This window comes from Benincasa hispida, chromosome 3 (genome assembly GCF_009727055.1).
Source record: "Benincasa hispida cultivar B227 chromosome 3, ASM972705v1, whole genome shotgun sequence".
Lineage (NCBI taxonomy): Eukaryota > Viridiplantae > Streptophyta > Magnoliopsida > Cucurbitales > Cucurbitaceae > Benincasa > Benincasa hispida.
In genome coordinates this window covers 65,357,943-65,376,762 of record NC_052351.1, presented here as the reverse complement: position 1 = coordinate 65,376,762, position 18,820 = coordinate 65,357,943, and the positions used below count along the sequence as shown (strand labels likewise).

Genomic DNA, 18,820 nt, shown 5'->3' with positions numbered 1-18,820 from the left:
CATCATTAGTACTAGCCGATGTACTAAGCAATCGTTTAGTCCCATATCCCGCCCTTTCTTTGCACGCCTCCTCTCTTTTCCGGTGCCTCCTCGTTTCCATCGATCATAGTAAGCGATTGTTTACGTACTGGCCGATGGTCCCTAAGTGATCGTTTAGTCCCATATCTGCCCCCTCTTACCCGGTCCCTTCCCGTTCCCATCGATCATAGCTAAGCGATCGTTTAGTACTAGACGATGGTACTAAGCGATCGTTTAGTCCCAATATCCGCCCCCTCTCTACCCGATGTCCTCCTCATACCCAGTCCTAATAATCGCTCAGCTTTGGTGAATATCGGTCTAACTTTTCTTCACATTGCTATACGATCATCTAACTATTTTTTCATTTTTTTTTATATAACATATCATTCTAAAAATAATTTGGTGTAGATAACTTTTTGTGGGGTTGTAAACAAATTAAATTTGGTAGATGAATTTTTAGTGTTGGAATGTGAAAAATAATTTTTTGTCAATTATTTTTGGATAAAATAATTTTTTTGTGAATAAATCTTTGAGACGGAAATTTTTTTTGAATTAATTTGGTAGGTTGATCGTTGAAATTGAAAGTGAGAATTTAGTAAGGGAATAAGAGTAATTGTACAACAAATCTTTTCTATGCTTATATCATTTTCATCATCAAAGGGGTCACAAAAACTTGTTTTTCAAAAGTAGGTCAAAAATACAAAATCATACTCCAAATAAATCATTTTTGTCAATTTTCCTTCAAACAATCTTCCTCGATTTTCATAATTTCGATAATTTTTTTAGAAGAATTTCACGGACATCGTCATTTGGTATCCGTTGATTCTCTTAGAATTAGTTTTAAAGCCAAACGTTTCAATTAAGCGAATTCCATTTTGACTTCTTCTTGATGGCCACACTAACTTGAACAGTCACGACACAACACTCGGAAAAAATCCAAATCTTTTTGAGCCAAATGAGTGGCGCCACGAGATGACACCAAGACGCAGCTCACTCTCAGACACAACGTAGTGATCGTCACAGCCACGAGTTTTGCCACAAGAATCCCATATGGGGCCTCACCGTTGGAATCCCAACAAACCCCAGGGACGTTTTTCCTTCTTCAAAACTCCTTTCTCCGCCTTCACACCCAACCCAACAAACAATGGAGGCTCTTCTTCCGACCCTCGACTTCAAACCACCTCCTTGTTCTCCGTTTTCACCCGATCTCCCCACACCCATTTCGTCTCCGATCCGTTTTTGCCGGTTTTCGAACTCCGGCCACCATGGACGACGGAAATGGAGAGTTCTCGCCGCCGCCAGTGATTTTGGAAGTGAACCTGCTCGGCAAAGACTTATTGGGTCTGTTGGGAAATGTGTTATGGGCTTTGCTGCTGCTGCTGCTGCTTTAAGCTCCGTTTGCTGTGATTCCCCTGCTCTTGCTGAATCTCTCACTGTTGCTTTCCCAGTTTCCCGTGCCCCCGAGGTTAATTTGTTTACGTTTCTTTTTTGCTTTTCTTGCCCGTAATGTTAATTGTCTATTTTGAACCAATTGGCTAACTCCATATATGATCGTGCTAAGCTGTGATAAGTGGTTATGTTAGGCTGATTGGTAAATGAAATAAGGCATGTTTTGGAGTGATTTTGAAATAGTTAAAATAACTTTTGTTGTGCTTTCTGTGAAAATTGCTTTGGGAGTGGTTTCAAAATGGTAAAATCACTTTTGTCATTTTTAAAAACCACTTAAATTTTTTTTATAACTCAAAAGTACTATGAAAATTATGGTTAAAAGTATATAACTCATTAAATTTTGAGTCATTAAGTGTTTAGAATTTAGAAATGGATTTGAAACCATTACTGTAAAATATGACTTTGAGTGTTTAGACTTTTATGATTGCATCTATGTTGTTTCATTACTAAAAAAAAGTTTCTAACTAATCACTGGACTTCAATTGATGACCATATTAGATTAATGCTTGCGCGGCATACTGATTGTAATATTTAAGAACTGTATGCAAAATCAGTCCACTGTATGCTCTTAAGGTTGCATAATTTTTTTCATCTCATGTTAGTGTTAAACAAATAATTGCACTCATTAGTTATAAAATTGAACTTTTACAGACCCTATTAGAAATCTTTTAAAAGTATAGGGATATTTTCATGAAAGGAAAGTATCGGGACTTAATAGGCATAACTCTTGAAAGCTTAGAATTCTATTAGAAACTTTTTATTATATGGAGACTACGTAAACACAACCACGAAAGTTTTGGTACCAAACTTAAATTTCGATTGAAAGGTGTTTGAGGTTTTTCTTTCACCGTCTCTTTCCAAAATGAGAGAATTGTCATATTGGATGCAAAACAAACCATTTGTGCTTCTCCTTCTCTAAGAATTGCTTTTCTGCGTAGTTTCGTTGTTTTGCGACTTTCTTTTGATTTTTCCCATCTGTGATCAAAGTAGTTGAATGATTTTTGCTGGGTGGTTCTCTTTGTCAGGTGAATACAGTTCAGAGGACTCTGATTGAGGCTTGGGGATTGATCAGAGAAACATTCATTGATCCGACTTTTAATCATCAAGGTATCTGGCCTATTATCATATTAGAATATCATGTTTGCTTGCTAATTTTCATGTAAAGAAAATAAATGATATGAACAACAAAGCATGAAATGCTCCATAAAATAGATTTGCTTGGGTTTGTATGATGGCTTTTTTTCCTGTCTATTGCAGTAATACTGAAGTTGTTTTTTTTGGACCATAGTGCTGACTGCTAAAGTTCTAGTCTTGGTTAAATTAACTAAATCTGATGCAATATTGTTCCTCATTTGCAGATTGGGACTTAAAGTTGCAGCAAACAATGGTGGAAATGTTTCCCTTGAAGTCGGGCGATGCAGCATATAAGAAAGTCAGTGCAATGCTGTCTACGCTTGGTGATCCATTTACACGGATTATAAGCCCAAAGGTGTTTGCTAAGGCTATCATGTTAAGCTTTGACAAATAATCTGTTCGTTGTTTTCCCACATAGTTTTTATATTTTGACAACAAGTTGAATATGCTAGTTTGTGTTGGAAAAGTTTCTTGGCTGACTTTGTATTTGAAAGAACTTTCCCATTTATCTGACAGTTTCTATTGCAGGAGTATCAAAGCTTTAGGATTGGCAACGATGGCAACTTGCAGGGAGTAGGCCTCTACATAAATGTGGAACCAATAACTGGCCATTTGGTTAGTAACATTTTTCAAAATCTAATTTTTCACTATGCTGTTTGAAAAAGTCAAAACTTCATTATAGGTCTCTAATTATAGCTCAACTTGTTAAGACACTACATCCTTGATTAAAAAGTTAAAAATTTGAATCCCCAATATCATATAACTTCTCATCTGAATAATGACAAACATTTCTTTTAAAAAAAATAAAAATAAAGTAATAATAGTAACAACAATAAAATAATGGGAAATTTGTACGGATGACAAATTTTTTGGGCCCAAAATGTCAAATGACCAATTTTTAAAAAATAATGGCAATTGACCCTCTGCTGACATTATCGCCATACTAAATTACGTAAATTGCTCTCACAAGTGCCTCACATTATAAGTCTCACTCTCGTCTGGTTAAACACTCTCGCTCTCGCTTGAAATTCCCTGGTTTGATGAGATTGCTCGTTAGTGTACGAATGATTTGACAATTTTCACGACTGAAGCCTCAAATCAATAATATCTAAACACAATACAATGGTGATTTCTTTAAACTCTAAACTCCATGTCAGCGGTGATTACTTCTCCGGTTTTCGACGGTGTTTTGTTGAACGGAGTTTCTTCAAACGAAAGACGAGGCTTTTTCAGAACGGTATTTCATTATTTTGAGGCCGTTTCATTATTTTTGCTGTGTTATTTTTGGAAATGTAGCATTATGAAATTTTGTATTGGGGGAAAGAGAGCGAGAGATAGAATGAGAGTGAGAGAGAGCAAGAGTAAGAGAGAGAGCGAGAGTACACTTCAATTGCTTGTACAACTTAATGACAAATGTTCTCTTACTTTGTAGGATGACAGAAAAGTGTCTTCTTATTTGATATGGAGGTGATTGGGATGAAAATGAAAATTCGTATATTGGGGAGAGTTGACAGGAATCATTGTGTCTATTACATTGAAGTATGAACTTAAATCTCACATTTACAGGGTTACAAATGTCAGTTCTTCAGAGTTTGTTCTTATAATGAGAGTTAAATATAAGCTTGAATATGAAGTCCCTCCACGATACATAAGGAATGATGATGATGTTCGCTTCATTCTTTTCCGAGAAGAACTTATTAGACTTCAATTATCTGTGACGCTAAAATCGAATCAGGACGAACATATTAGAATGAAGTTTAGAAATGTGAGTTATGATGATACGACTGTGGACAGACAATACGAGGAATCATATCAGTTTCGTCGAGAAGAGGATGATATTCCATTGTCTACCAATACTGTACTATCAACATTATCACTAGACAATGACCGCACTAATCCAGCAAGATTGAATTCAATGAATTATGGTGATACAGAATTGAGCGGTACTTCAGTTGTTGGTAATGAGAGATCATCTAGACTTAATTATATGGATTGTGGTCATCCAGAGCAACGTTGTGGTCTTTCAGTGGATGTTAATTAGCAATCAGCAGGATTGAATGAAATGGATCGTGATCATAGAGATGTGCGTTGTTCTACAACGGCTTCAGTGGTTCCACCATTTGTGTCTTCAAGTCATAGGGGAGAGTTGATTATGTCTGGTACCTCTTCATCTAGGACAGAGAACGTTGAAGTTGGTCAACTATTTTTGAGTAAAAAAGACTTGAAAATGCGATAATCTATTTTGTCCATCCACAAAAATTTTGAATTTAGGGTCAGAAAGTCAACCAAATCTTTGTTCACTGTCAAATGTATTAGGGAGACTTGTAAGTGGAGCCTTCGTGCAGTTAAAATGGAAGGGTCTGATATATTCAAGATTACAAAGTACTGCAGTTCGCACACATATTCCATTGGAATTCTGAATCACGATCATGGACAAGCAACTGCTACGGTTGTTGGTCAGTTGATTAAAGATAAGTTTACAGGAATAGGGCGTATTTATAAATTTTGTCATATTGTCGAGGATATGAGGAGAGATTATGGCGTGAACATAAGTTATGATAAAGCGTGGAGTGCAAGGGAAGTCGCATATGATCTCACTAGAGGTACTCCAGAATACTTATACTCCATACTACATGCTTATGGGGAAGCGTTAAAAATAGAGAATTGGGGTACAGTGTTTGAGATCAAACTTGAAGATGATGTGCATTTCAAGTATATTTTATGGCATTAGGGTCTTGTATTTAGAGGTTTCGCAAGCTATCGGCCTGTGATAATTGTTGATGGGTCGCACTTGAAAGAAAAGTACAAAGAGACCATGTTGGTTGCAGTTTCTATGGACAGGAACAATCAATTATATCCACTAGCATATGCAATAGTGGACAATGAAATCGATCGATCATGGAAATGGTTTATGTCGAACTTGAAATGCAGTATCAGAGAACCCGATAATATGGTGTTTGTGTCTGATCGGATGGTATCTATCAACAATACTATTCGTGCATTTTTTCCCATAGCATTTCATGAATTGTGCATGTGACACATAGAACAGAATCTTATTACAAATTTTAAGGATAGTACGGCTGTTGGGATATTTAGAGATGCAGCAAGGGCATTTCGCATGATAGAGTTTCAGACAAAATGGGACGAACTCCGTAGTTTTCCAGACGATGTTGTCTCGAAATATTTGGAAGACATCAGTCTTCAAAGGTGGGCATGACCAACAATGCAGAGTTTTTTAATTCGTTAACTAAAGAGTATCGACTATTGCTCATAGTATGCTTGATTGAACATGTTTGAGAAATGCTCCAATCGTAGTTCTACGAATGGAGGAATTACTGGGCATCTCGGACGACATTGCACTCTGACTACTGTGAAACCCGATTGGCAAGTGAGGTCGATAAGGGCAGACGATATCGAGTTGAGCCTATTGATTGTTATCAGGTCCACGTGCGAGATAATCGATTAGACAGTATTGTGAATCTTCACACGAAGGAATGCACGTGTAAGGAATTCGACTCACTTGGTATCCCGTGTTTGCATGTAATTGTGGCCGCCAAGGAACGAAACATATCCATTTAGAGTCTTTGCAGTCGTAGTGGACTCTTGTAGTATGGGGAGATCCCAGTCTAGACTGTTGTAGTACTCTATGTTCTGAATGCCCTTAAAACGTTTAAGGTCCACTACATTTTTCTGCTTGTTTTTTTCCGATCATTGCAACCTTCGTGTAGTAGACTAATGTGATCTTCACAACATCCTCGTCATTTTCAAACTCCAACTCCTTGTATTGTTCTTCTAGTAGACGGACATGTAAGGTGTTCTTCGTCACTCGATTACCGAAATACTTGATTGCAAGTTCATGTGAGGATTGCTCATGCTGATCAACTAGCATAGGGGATCGTCACAAACCAGTCATCAACAAAAAATCATCATTCGAAAAAGTGACGACCTTTCCACCAACAGGGAATGAGATTGAGTTAGCTCTTGTGCTATTCACTTATCTCAACAACACCATGTCAACGTCTACAAATCGCCCAAAAACTGTTCTCTTGAACATCTCTAACTGCCTTGGGGTAAGCTTCTCCTTCATAGTCTTGTTCGCATTAGCAGTGTGGGCCAAGCTTATTACTTGACTAGGAAATTGGTCTACAAGTATTCAGAAACGTGTTGACATCTTAAATCACTCCTGCATGAAATAAAGATTCAATCAGTAAACTCCTTCAGAAAAAAATTATAAAAACATTCTGTTTAAGTCTCGTTGGTATCGCTCTCTAGTATCACTCTCTCTGGTATCGCTTTCGTTGGTATCGCTCTTTGGTAACTCTCATTTATCTTGCTCACATTCTTTCTTTTTACTCGTCATCAACCACAGAACACATCGAAAACAAAAAAAAAAAACAAAAAATCATAGGTTCACAGTATTTCTAAACCTCAGAATGACCCACCCTTTCCGGTGTCGCTCTCTCTAGTATCGCTCTCGCCGATTTCACTCTCACTTATCTTGCTCACATTCTCTCTTTTTACTCGTCTTCAACCACAGAACACATCGAAAACAAGAAAAACAAACAAAAAACCATAGGTTCACAATATTTCTAAACCCAGAATGACCCACCCTTTCCGGTGTCGCTCTCTCTAGTATCGCTCTCGCCGATTTCACTCTCACTTATCTTGCTCACAAACTCTTTTTACTCGTCTTCAACCACAGAACACATTGAAAACCAAAAAAAAAAACAAAAAACTATATGTTCACAGTATTTCTAAACCTAGAACGACCCACAAAGCCCCATTACCGATCAGTTTAAGACATTTTCAGGCACAGATTGAAATCACTTACCGACCAGATTCGATTTGCAGCAGCGGAATCTTTGCAAGCCCAAATGATGGATTTTAAAACGCAGCAAAACTGTCTAGAGCTTATGAGCAATATGAAGCCGTTACGCTTGGGAAATTTGAAGAGTTTTTAGTTTTGGTTGATTTTCAGTAAAAGGGTAAGAAGACAGAGGTGAGAGCAATTTACATAATTTGGTATGGCGATGATGTCAGCAGAGGGTCAGTTTACATTATTTTTTAAAAATGGGTCATTTGACATTTTGTGTCCAAAAAATGGGTCATTCGTACAAATTTTCCTAAAATAATAATAATTATAAATAAATAAGTGAAGGTACGTATTTGTCACTGTGTGTAATACACTGGTTCTTTCTTTTATTCATTGACATTGCAGATTGTTTTATCCATCATAGATGGTAGCCCTGCTGCACGTGTTGGCATACATGAAGGAGATGAACTGGTTGAAATTAACGGTAGATTATTTTTCCTTTTTTCCTTTTTTTTTTTTCTTTTCACAATGTGATTCAATTCCTAGCTCTTCATTATGTCTGTTATAATTCTATAGTTAGGGTTTTCCATTCTTGTAAATATTGTCATATTTTCATTTTCTATGCTTTGTACACTTGTATATATTAATATCTTTGGCGAATGAATAAAGTATTCTGATTCTTTCTCAAACCTAAGAGTTTTACATGGTATCAGACCTCTCTAAACAAACTTAGGGTTTTATAAACCTTAGGGTTTGAGAATTTAGAACCCATTTGTGATATGTTTGGGGTTTTGTGGAGAGGTAAGTTTACACTTTTACTCACAGTCACCGTCTTTGGTTCGTTCGTCGTCGTTAGCCACCACCGCCGTAGTCATCAGCTGCCGCCGGTGCTGGAAAAAAGAAAAAAACTGTTTTTTTTGACACTGCCCAGTCCAACGAGGAGCCCAGCCGCTGATCTACAAAACCCCAAAAGTCCGGTTGCCATCTGAGCAGCGCGTGAGGCTCACGCGCCGATTGTTGCAACTTGCTGTCCGTCCACGCGCCGGCGCGTGTAGGCGCTGTCTCTTATACACATCTAGATGTGTATAAGAGACAGGTTCAGAGGATGCCATCACCCTCTACACATGTCGCCTCTACTCCTGATAATCTTGACAAGTCAATTACGATTTCTGCAGAGGAGTTTGCTAAATTTCAGCAGTATCAAGAGTCATTGAGGGCATCATATTCTACTCCAATAACGACCATCGCAGAGTCATTGAGGGCATCATCTTCTATTCCCACGTCAAAATGGGTCATTGACTCTGGCGCTACAGACCATATGACAGGTAACCCCAGTTTATTCTCTAACCTTTGTACATCTACCTCTTCACCTAATGTCACTATAGTGATGGAACCTCCACTCCTGTTTTAGGATTAGGAACCGTCCATCTCACTGAATCAATTTCTTTGTCATCAATTTTAAATTTACCATATTTCTCGTTTAATTTGATTTCGGTCAGTAAACTCCCTCGTGATCTTCATTGTTGTGTCTCCTTTTTTCCTTGTTATTGCTTATTTCAGGATCTTACGACGAAACAGACTATTGGTAAAGGGCGGGAATTTGGAGATCTTTACATCTTTGAACCACAAACACCTACAGCTATCACATGCTCTAGCGTGTCATCTCCCTTTGAAAAGCATTGCATTCGGGTCATTTGCCTATCTCTGTGTTGAAGAGTCTTCGTCCACAACTTTAACATTTGTCTTCTTTAGATTGTGAGTCATGTCAGTTTGCTAAATTTCATCGTCTGAGTTTGTATCCTCGAGTCAATAAACGAGCTAGAGCTCCTTTTGTATTAGTCCATTCTAATGTTTGGGGTCCATATCCTGTTGAGTCCAAAGGAGGGTTTAGGTATTTTGTTACATTTGTCGATGACTATTCTCGTGTTACATGGTTATATTTAATGAAAAGTCGTTCTGAGTTACTTTCTCATTTTTGTAACTTCCATGTTGAAATTCAAACTCAGTTTAGTGGTGCTCTTAAAATCCTATGGAGTGATAATGCTAAGGAATATCTCTCATACACTCAAGTCTTATTTAGATGCCCATGACATTCTTCATCAATCTTCTTGTGTCGATACTCCATCTCAAAATGGGGTTGCAGAACGAAAGAATCATCATCTCATTGAGACAGCCAGAGCTTTGATGTTTCAGATACATGTTCCAAAATTCTTTTGGGCTGATGCTGTTTCCACAGCTTGTTTCTTAATAAATCGTATGCCCTCTTCCATTCTTAAGGGTGAGATACCTTTTCGTACTTTATGCCCCAAGCAACATTTGTTTCCCATTCCATCCTAAATATTTGGTTGTACCTGCTTTGTTCGGGATGTTCGGCCTCAGCATACCAAACTGGATCCAAAGTCCTTAAAATGTATTTTCCTTGGTTATTCCAGTGTCTAAAAGGGGTATCGATGTTATTGTCCTAGTCTAAATAAATATTTAGTCTCTCCTGATATCACGTTTTTTGAACATACCCCATTTTTATCACCGTCTTTCTCTTCGAATAAGAGTCAGGGGGAGCATAAGGAATTAGAGGATGATTTCCTTGTCTACATAATTATTTCTCCTTCCGATCCTCTTTCTGATTCATCTCTACCTGTGGTTACCTCTACTCTTCCTCCCATCGTTAAGGTCTATACTCGACGACAACCTCCTCCAGTTCCATGCCCTGTACTAGAGTCTTCTTCGTCATTGGATCTAGAAACGGGTGATGATCTTCCTATTGCTCTTCGTAAAGGTAAACGTACACGTGCTCATCCTATTTCCTCTTTTGTTTCATATAACCATTTGTCACCTTCAACATGTTCATTCATTGCATCCTTAGAGTTTGTATCCATCCCGAAAACTGTTCATGAGGCTTTGTCTCATCCCGGTTGGTGTGCCGCAATAGTGGAGATGACTGCCTTAGATGATAATTGTACTTGGGATTTAGTTTCTCTTCCTGCAGGAAAGAAGGCTATCGGTTGCAAATGGGTGTTTGCAGTTAAAGTCAATCCTGATGGTTCTGTTGCTCGGTTAAAAGCGCGTCTTGTAGCGAAAGGCTACGCACAAACTTTTGGCGTTGACTATGCTGATACTTTTTCTCCTGTAGCAAAAATGGCATCTGTGAGGTTGTTTATTTCAATTAGCTCAATCAATCATTGGCCTTTACATCAGCTTGATATTAAAAATGTATTTTCTTCATGGTGATATTCAAGAAGAGGTTTATATGGAGCAACCACCAGGTTTGTTGCTCAGGGAGAATGGAATAGTGTGTTGCCTTCTAAATCCTTGTATGGATTAAAACAGAGCCCACGAGTTTAGTTTGGAAAATTTAGTCAGGTGCATTGAAAGCTTTGGAATGCAGAAGAGCAGGTCAGATCATTCAGTCTTTTTTAAGAGATCTGAGGGTGGTGTCATCTTGTTAGTCGTATATGTGGATGATATTGTGATTACTGGTGATGATGCTTTAGGTATCCAGTCTCTAAAGATCTTTCTTCACAGTCAATTCCATACAAAAGATTTGGGCATGTTGAAATACTTCTTAGGAATTGAGGTAATAAGAAGCAAGAAAGGAATTCTATTATCACAGAGAAAATATGTATTTGACTTATTGACTGAAACAGGAAAGCTAGGGGCTAAGCCATGTAGTACACCAATAATGCCCAACTTACAACTCACAAAAGATGGAGAATTGCTAAAAGATCCTGAAAGATATAGGAGGTTAGTGGGAAAACTTAATTACCTTACAGTGACTCGACCCGACATAGCCTATTCAGTAAGTATTGTGAGTCAGTACATGTCATGCCCTACAGTTGATCATTGGGCTGCATTGGAACAGATTCTTTGTTATTTGAAGGCTGCTCTCGGGCGTGGTTTATTATATAGGGATTATGGTCATACTAATATTGAATGTTTCTCAGACGCCGATTAGGCAGGATCTAAAGAAGACAGAAGATCAACCTCAGGGTATTGTGTTTTTGTTGGTGGTAATTTGATTTCTTGGAAGAGTAAGAAGCAAAATGTGGTGTCACGTTCAAGTGTAGAATCAGAATATAGAGCAATGACACAATCTGTGTGAATTGATTTGGATATATGAACTTCTTGTTGAGTTGGGATTTGAAATCACTACACCGACAAAGTTGTGGTGTGATAATCAAACAACACTTCATATTGCGTCTAATCCAGTATTTCATGAAATGACTAAACATATTGAAGTTGATTTCCATTTTGTACGTGAGAAAATTTAACAAGGGTTGGTATCTACAGGATATGTGAAGACTGGAGAACAATTATGAGATATCTTCACGAAAGCATTGGATGGAAGACGTATAGATTATCTATGTAACAAGTTGGGCATGATTAACATATATGCTCCAACTTGAGGGGGAGTGTTATAATTCTATAGTTAGGGTTTTCCATTCTTGTAAATATTTTGTGATATTTTCTTTTTCTATGCTTTGTACACTTGTATATATTCATATCTTTGGTGAATGAATGAAGTATTCTGATTCTTTCTCAAACCTAAGAGTTTTACGATGTCTAAGGATGAAGTTCTTACTCTTGCATATTTCTCCTCAAGATATCGCTGCCACTCATTGCCTCATGGAGCTTGTTTATGGCCATCACTTATTAATACGTATAAGGACACACCAAATGTTACAATAGATGATTGAAGTTGTTCTTCAATAGAAAATCTGTTTACTTCTAGACTAAAATCTGCTTCTCAAAGATGTACTGTAGTCGAGTGGATGTGCTTTCCTAGATCCATATAACAAATTCTTTTTCAGGCTTCATTTTTAACAACAATAGTTGTTTATAGCTATTTAACTTCCCTTGCTTTAATATTACTTTCAATGAAAAACTCTTTTGTGGTTCAGTGGTCTGCAAAAGAAGGTTTAAACGGAAGATACAAGTTGATTATGAAGTCAAGATACAACTAATCTGCTTCAACAATCATGAAGTATTTAATTTCAGATAATAATACTTGCATTTACTATAATAGTTCATCTTGATCTGACCTCGTCTGCAGAAAATTTTATTTTCCATCTAATTTTTGTATGGTTCAACCTAACTTTACTATTTGTGAGGCTTTAGGGGAAAGACTGGATGGTTTTGATGGTGAAACAGTGGCACAAAAACTCCGAGGGCGTGTTGGAACGATAGTCACAGTGAAAGTTCATGATGTAAGTACCAAATTGTCGTTGAATGGCCAATACAATTGAAATGGCAAAACGAGTATTTAATCAAATTGATAGAACTTAAATAACTGGAATAGTGTTTGAAGATACAAATAGAATAACTACATTAACTCCCAAGTAATTTCAAAATACTTGGACACTTTCTCTCTTGAGATCACTCAAGCCTAAACTCAGAGCACGACCTTTCTATTATAGCAAACTGGATCTTAAAAACCACTTTTCCATTTAAATGATTGTCCTGCTCTATGAAGTCTTAACACATATTTGCTTTCATAAATTTATTTACTAACAGCAATAGCAAATTCTGATCGCACTACGTATTCATTGAGCATTTTATTTTTCAGGTTAGAGATATGAGCAACTCGAGCATCAGAGAGGTACTAAACCACCCAATATTGGTTTTTTGAGGAGTGTGTAGTCGCATTATGCAAAAGCAAATCTTCTTCTTCCTTTTTCTTCTTCTTTATATAATCTCTACTTGACATGTCTTCACATATCTTGAAGGTCAAAATTCCAAGAGAATACATTAAACTCTCTCCAGTATCCAGTGCAATTATTCCACATAGAACACAAGATGGCCAATTGTCCAAGACTGGCTATGTTAAATTATTAGCCTTCTCTCAGGTAATGTTGACCAACATCTTTCAAGAGTCTAGATCTAGATAACTTGTCAATCAAAGAATCTTATCTGGTTATAGTATCTAAGGATCATGGCTATGGAAGGCATGTTTGCTTATGTAAATTGCTGTTGTCTAATATTGACAGACTGCAGCCTCTGACATGGAAAACACAATTCATGAAATGGAAAGCCAGGGTGTGCAATCATACATTCTTGACTTACGGAACAACCCAGTAATCCTCTTGTTTTCTGAAACTGATTAATTTCTTTGAAGTAAACGCTCAACCTGACCTTCACTAATTAATTGAAACTACATGTTTCAGGGAGGGCTTGTAAAAGCAGGGCTTGAAGTTGCCCAAATATGGCTAGATGGGGATGAAACTTTAGTAAATACAATTGATCGAGATGGGAATATGTCACCCATTAACATGATTGATGGCCATGCTATAACACACGATCCACTTGTTGTGCTTGTAAGTTCTTTTCTTTTCTTTTGAAACTTAAGCCACATGCTAATCTGATAATTAATCATATAGAAGTAACAAATGGAAGGGGCAAACAATGATTGATGAATTACCTTGCTCTTCTCCTGCACTGTAAGTGTACTGGTTTAATATGTGTGTTTAAATATGTGAGTGCTGATATGTGTATGTTTACATGATAAATGAATCTGGTTTTTAGATCCTTCTTAGATTTCTTTAGGCAGAAAGACTGAGTAGTCTGTTGATAAATCACTTGTGCAAGGAGAATAAGGAGAATAAGGAGAACGTGCGAGGAGCAATGTCTTCTTTGGCAAACTGAATTAGCGTTGAAGGGTCAAGAGGTAGTCTGGCCCTAATAATATCCATAATCTAATTGGAACGAAAGGCCTCCAGTTTGGGTTACATATTCTTAGTGTTCTGTGCATGTACTCGTGGGTCACATTTTATAAGTAATGCATGAAACAGTATTATGATATGATGGGGTGATGTTAAGTGCTTTTCAAATGCAGGAACTTCAAAATCATGCATAATGAATCACTAGAATCAAGAACTTAAGAAGAATGATCTAAGTTGGATCTATGTAGACACTATAGAAAATTGGACAATGATTTTGGATGTGGTAATATCCTTCTCAAGTAAACACACCGTAACTAAAACTGTCATATGAGAAACAAGAGAACCAAAATATGTTTAGTGTATTGGAGATCATAATTCTTGCATCCTATTTATGGACTCTTTCCTAAGCCCTTTCCATAAGAGTTGTTGGGTATCCACCCTAAGTAACACACTCAGGGAAAGTCCATTGGTCCATTTAATTATAAATTACTCAATAATATAATTATATTAACATGTGGTCCATATTGTATGATTGGAGTTAAATACTCCAAGGCATTGATGTTTAGAAGAAATTTGTTGGAGACAAATCGAGACTTTAAAGGTTTATCTGAATTACTTGATGATGGAGTGTCTTTGGGTTCAGTAGAAGATAGAGAATCTGGAAATTGGGTTAGGACTCCTTTATGACTATTGTAATCAAGACTTGATCAAAGGTGTTTTTTTGGAGACAAAATGCCCAAGAAAAGTTCATATCTGGCTGGTTAGGGGCTGAAGTCAAATTTCGATTTAAGTGGCCTTTTACCAGTGAAGTTATTACAACTTATTAGCATGAAGAGCTCTTGAAAAAGCTGTTAATAATGCATGAACTATTTATAGATCTATTATTCTCAGGGCTCATCTCAATTTGAGTGTAGTTGCCTCTAGTTTCTTGATTTTTCCTTTTTCCTCTCATTCTTTGTTTCCTCTCCCTTGGGGATTTGTATCCCTTGAACATTTATCCGTTTTCATTATATCAATGAGAAGTTGTTCTTGTTCAAAGGAACCTAGATATGACACAGCTCATTTTGGGAAGATTAATGGTGAATTTGGGATGACTTGGTGATTACAATTAGATAATTAATAGTGGTTTTGAAAATTCTTACAAACACTTTAAACAAAACTGACAATCCTTGAAAGCTGTTGTTCTTATCAAAAAAAAAAAAAAAAAAAAAAAAAAAAAAAAAAAAAGAGAAGAAGAAAAACTGACCATCCTTAGGAAACACATGTAATTGGACTATGTTTTTAGTGTAAACCATCTTGGGTGGGCCTTCTGGTCAAGAAGGGCCAATGTAAGTAGTAAGTTAGTAACAAACTTAGAGGCAATGAGAATTCAAGCCATTGTGAGCACCTACTTACAATTTAATAATTTATTAATTTTCTTGACAATCTAATGTAGTAGGGATAGGCGATTATCAAATGAATTAGTTTATCTATGCATAAGATTATCCGGACACTCACAAATATTTAAGGAAAAAAAAAAAAAGAAAAAGAAAGAGAAAGAGAAAGAGAAAGAGAAAAATAACTGTATATACTCCTTCCCTTAAGTTCGGATGTTCATATCCCCTTAATTTTTTAACAAAAAACAACTTCTCATTAATATAACGATAAGAAAATTGCTGAAATGTACAAACTTCCAAAGAGGGAACATAAAAAGAAAAGAAAATACAAAACAGAAATTTAAAGTCAATTATTCTCAAACATTTAATGCTTCTTCTAAAGTGCGTACAGAAAAAGTGCTCTCACTAAAATCAAGGTCTCAAAAGCTCTCCCAAACTCACTATAATACTTTTTGGACAAAATACAGATGAGATGTTCTGCAATGAGTTTGCTTCTTCCAGTCTGTGTTCTTTGTTTCAAGATGGGAGAGGTCCTATCTCATTTGTTCTTTCACTGTTCCTTTAGTGGCAAGTGTTGGGAGCATAGCATCTCTATGTAAAGTAAGAATAAAGCTAAAATGTTATTGGTTGATTTGATGTTGTAACATCTACTCTTTTCCCTATTTGGTTTCAAAGGTATCAAAGAATCTTAAGAGGGAAAATACTTAAATTGGTATGCAATGTGGGATGTTGCAGGTGGTCATACTTTATTTTTGGGAATTTGTGAGTACATAATATTCTATTGAAGATAAATCCTAGTAATTCACTTAGTACGACGACCAAGGGAATCTGAGACCCAGTCTATTCATTACGAGAGGTCGGTTCACAAACATAAATTGTAAGTAAAAGATGCTCATTAGAAATGGTGAAGTGCAAATGGAGGAACGAACCTAAGGATGGAAATAACAATGATGATATTGATATCAGTAACTCAAATTTATGAATATATTTGCAGATATTTCAGGAAAAAAACAGATATCATGAAAACTTGTAAAGCTAGTGTGGTTTTTATTGTAAAACTTCGGAACAAGTTTATTTAAGTCATAAACTACTTCCATAAGCATATCTATATATATAAAATTACCAGCCAAATCTGAGTAGTAATACAATATGAGACAATATTGAAGATAAAAGAAAAAAAAATGGATATGAACTTGAATGCTACATTGAATAATAAATTTTAAAATGGAGAGTAATATGCATATATGAAAAATGACTCAAGTAGGAGAAATTAATAGCATAAAATAACATATGAAATAATCATATAATTATCATATAATTATCATATAAAAACAATCATTAACTTTTCGGTTAAAAGATATTATCAATAAAATAAAATTTTAAATATTTAAATATGAAAAAAAAAACTTATTGGAAAAACAAAAAATAAAAATTAAAATAAAGAGTGACAGAGATGAAGAACTTATTGGAAAAAAATGAATAAAATTGGGAGAGTAAATAATAATCAAAATGGGTAGAAATTATCTAAATATATAAATAAAATGAAAATGGAAAAACTTCTTTTGTTATTATCTAGGTGTATGAGGGACAATTTCTTAGACTTAATTACTTAAAATATTAGTAGCCAAGGGCCCTTGGAAGAGGGGACTGATCTCAAAATAACTTTCAGAGCTTCAAACCAAGTGAAAGAATTGGTTCTGCTTAAGAATGTGAGAGCTTACAAATTGCTTTTCCTTTTTCTTTTGAAATCCAAGTAGAATTTACAATCTCACACTTAGAAACTTCAAACGAAAAGAGGATTATCTGTTGTGCAATTCATATTGTTTACCGAGGCCGATACAGATGTGAAAGAACTATTTCAAGATCAATTTGTTCAATGATGTCCTGATTGCTATTAATGTTTTCTCATTGATGATCGATTATGTTGTTTCTTAGTATTTAGCTGATTGCTTGTGTGTATGTATTAGCTAACAACTTCGGTCATATTCTAATGGTTATTGTGGTATAAATTCTCTTTCATTTGAATTGAAATATTGGAAAATAAATTTAAAGTAGAAAGGAAGAAAACTTCTGGATACCGTTGTGAAAACCATCTGATTGTACTAATATTCTTTATGTTCTTATTATTCTTAATACAGGTCAATGAGGGTAGTGCTAGTGCAAGTGAGATTTTAGCAGGAGCGCTCCACGACAACGGTCGGGCTACTCTTGTGGGGCATAAGACGTTTGGGAAAGGAAAAATTCAGGTATTCTTGTTTAGTACAGAACAATGTGTCATTTCAAAGCAATGAAAGCATTTTGTTGCACAATTCTACTGAAGACAATGTCGAGAGTTTTTCAACTAATGTGTTTGCGAAGACTTAGAACATGTTTGGAATGACTTTTCTAGTTTTTCAAAAGTATTTTTTTGTAAGTCCAAGAAGGGTGTTTTAAGTACTTAAGAAGTCATCCTAATCAGGTCGTTGGTCGAGCAAACTACTATCGAAACACGTTTTAGTATCGATCTTACCGTCTGTTAGAATGGATGTTTTCTAAATCTTAAAACCCCATCTTTTGCACATCTAGTTGATATCCTGTCTCTATATGATGCATAACTCAGATAGTGTTGTGTTCTTGATGCAGAGTGTCACGGAGCTTCATGACGGTTCAGCTTTGTTTATCACTGTTGCGAAGTACTTATCACCGGCACGTCATGAGATAGATCGAGTGGGCATTATGCCAGATATACAATGTACAGCAGATTCACTAAACTCACCAAAAGAAATATTAGGCAAAAACAAGAGCTCAGCCTCACCCCTTGAAGCTGATTCTTGTATAATGATAGCTGAGCATGAATTGGACATTCAACAATCTAAAGGGACTGCCTCTTGAAATGATAGTAATTCTTTCACTTTTATAAGTAAAATTTGATTGTAAATATGAAAGAAACTAGAAAGGTATATATATGTATAGATAAAAATTACACCAGATTTGTTGGGATTTATTTGTATTGTGCAAGTCAGCTGTTTTAGCAAGATCGATACTATGTTGGTCATTGCTGCTGTGTAAGTGTACAATTCCATCATTGAAATACCCCCCCCCCCTCCCCCAAAAAAAAAAAAAAAAAAAAATTAAAAACCTATTGTTAATAATTATATGGTATATGTTGAAGTGAGCATTGGGTAATTGATATGTATTATTTTTTTTCGTTTCAGATCGAGTGAGATTCATCTCCATTAGGGGTGTTCAAAAAACCCGATGACTCGAAAAAACGACAAACCCAACTCAAATCATGCGGTTTGAGTTGGTTTGGGTTCAAATAAATGAAAATTTTATGGGTTGGATTGGTTCATGGTTTCATCTAATATAATCCAAACCAACTCAAATTTATTATT

At 36.0% G+C, this 18,820-nt stretch overlaps 1 protein-coding gene across 1 annotated transcript; it reads left to right on the top strand.

Annotated features, from left to right (window-relative positions):
- The first annotated feature begins 1,010 nt into the window (after positions 1–1,010).
- LOC120074680 (carboxyl-terminal-processing peptidase 3, chloroplastic) lies at positions 1,011–18,529 on the top strand. Its single transcript, XM_039027891.1, has 12 exons — positions 1,011–1,483; positions 2,493–2,574; positions 2,826–2,956; positions 3,130–3,216; positions 7,820–7,898; positions 12,530–12,618; positions 12,978–13,010; positions 13,138–13,257; positions 13,399–13,485; positions 13,576–13,725; positions 17,585–17,692; positions 18,069–18,529. The coding sequence occupies exons 1-12, from the start codon at positions 1,163–1,165 to the stop codon at positions 18,315–18,317; spliced, it is 1,536 nt and encodes a 511-aa protein (XP_038883819.1). The 5' UTR covers positions 1,011–1,162; the 3' UTR covers positions 18,318–18,529.
- Positions 18,530–18,820: the final 291 nt, after the last annotated feature.

What these genes read in the sequence shown, in the direction of transcription:
- LOC120074680 (XM_039027891.1), top strand. Translation starts at nt 1,163, where the DNA reads ATGGAGGCTCTTCTTCCGACCCTCGACTTCAAACCACCTCCTTGTTCT. An exon ending in CACGGATTATAAGCCCAAAG is followed by an intron (nt 2,957 to 3,129) that starts GTGTTTGCTAAG and finishes TTTCTATTGCAG; the next exon opens with GAGTATCAAAGCTTTAGGAT. An exon ending in TCACAGTGAAAGTTCATGAT is followed by an intron (nt 12,619 to 12,977) that starts GTAAGTACCAAA and finishes TTTATTTTTCAG; the next exon opens with GTTAGAGATATGAGCAACTC.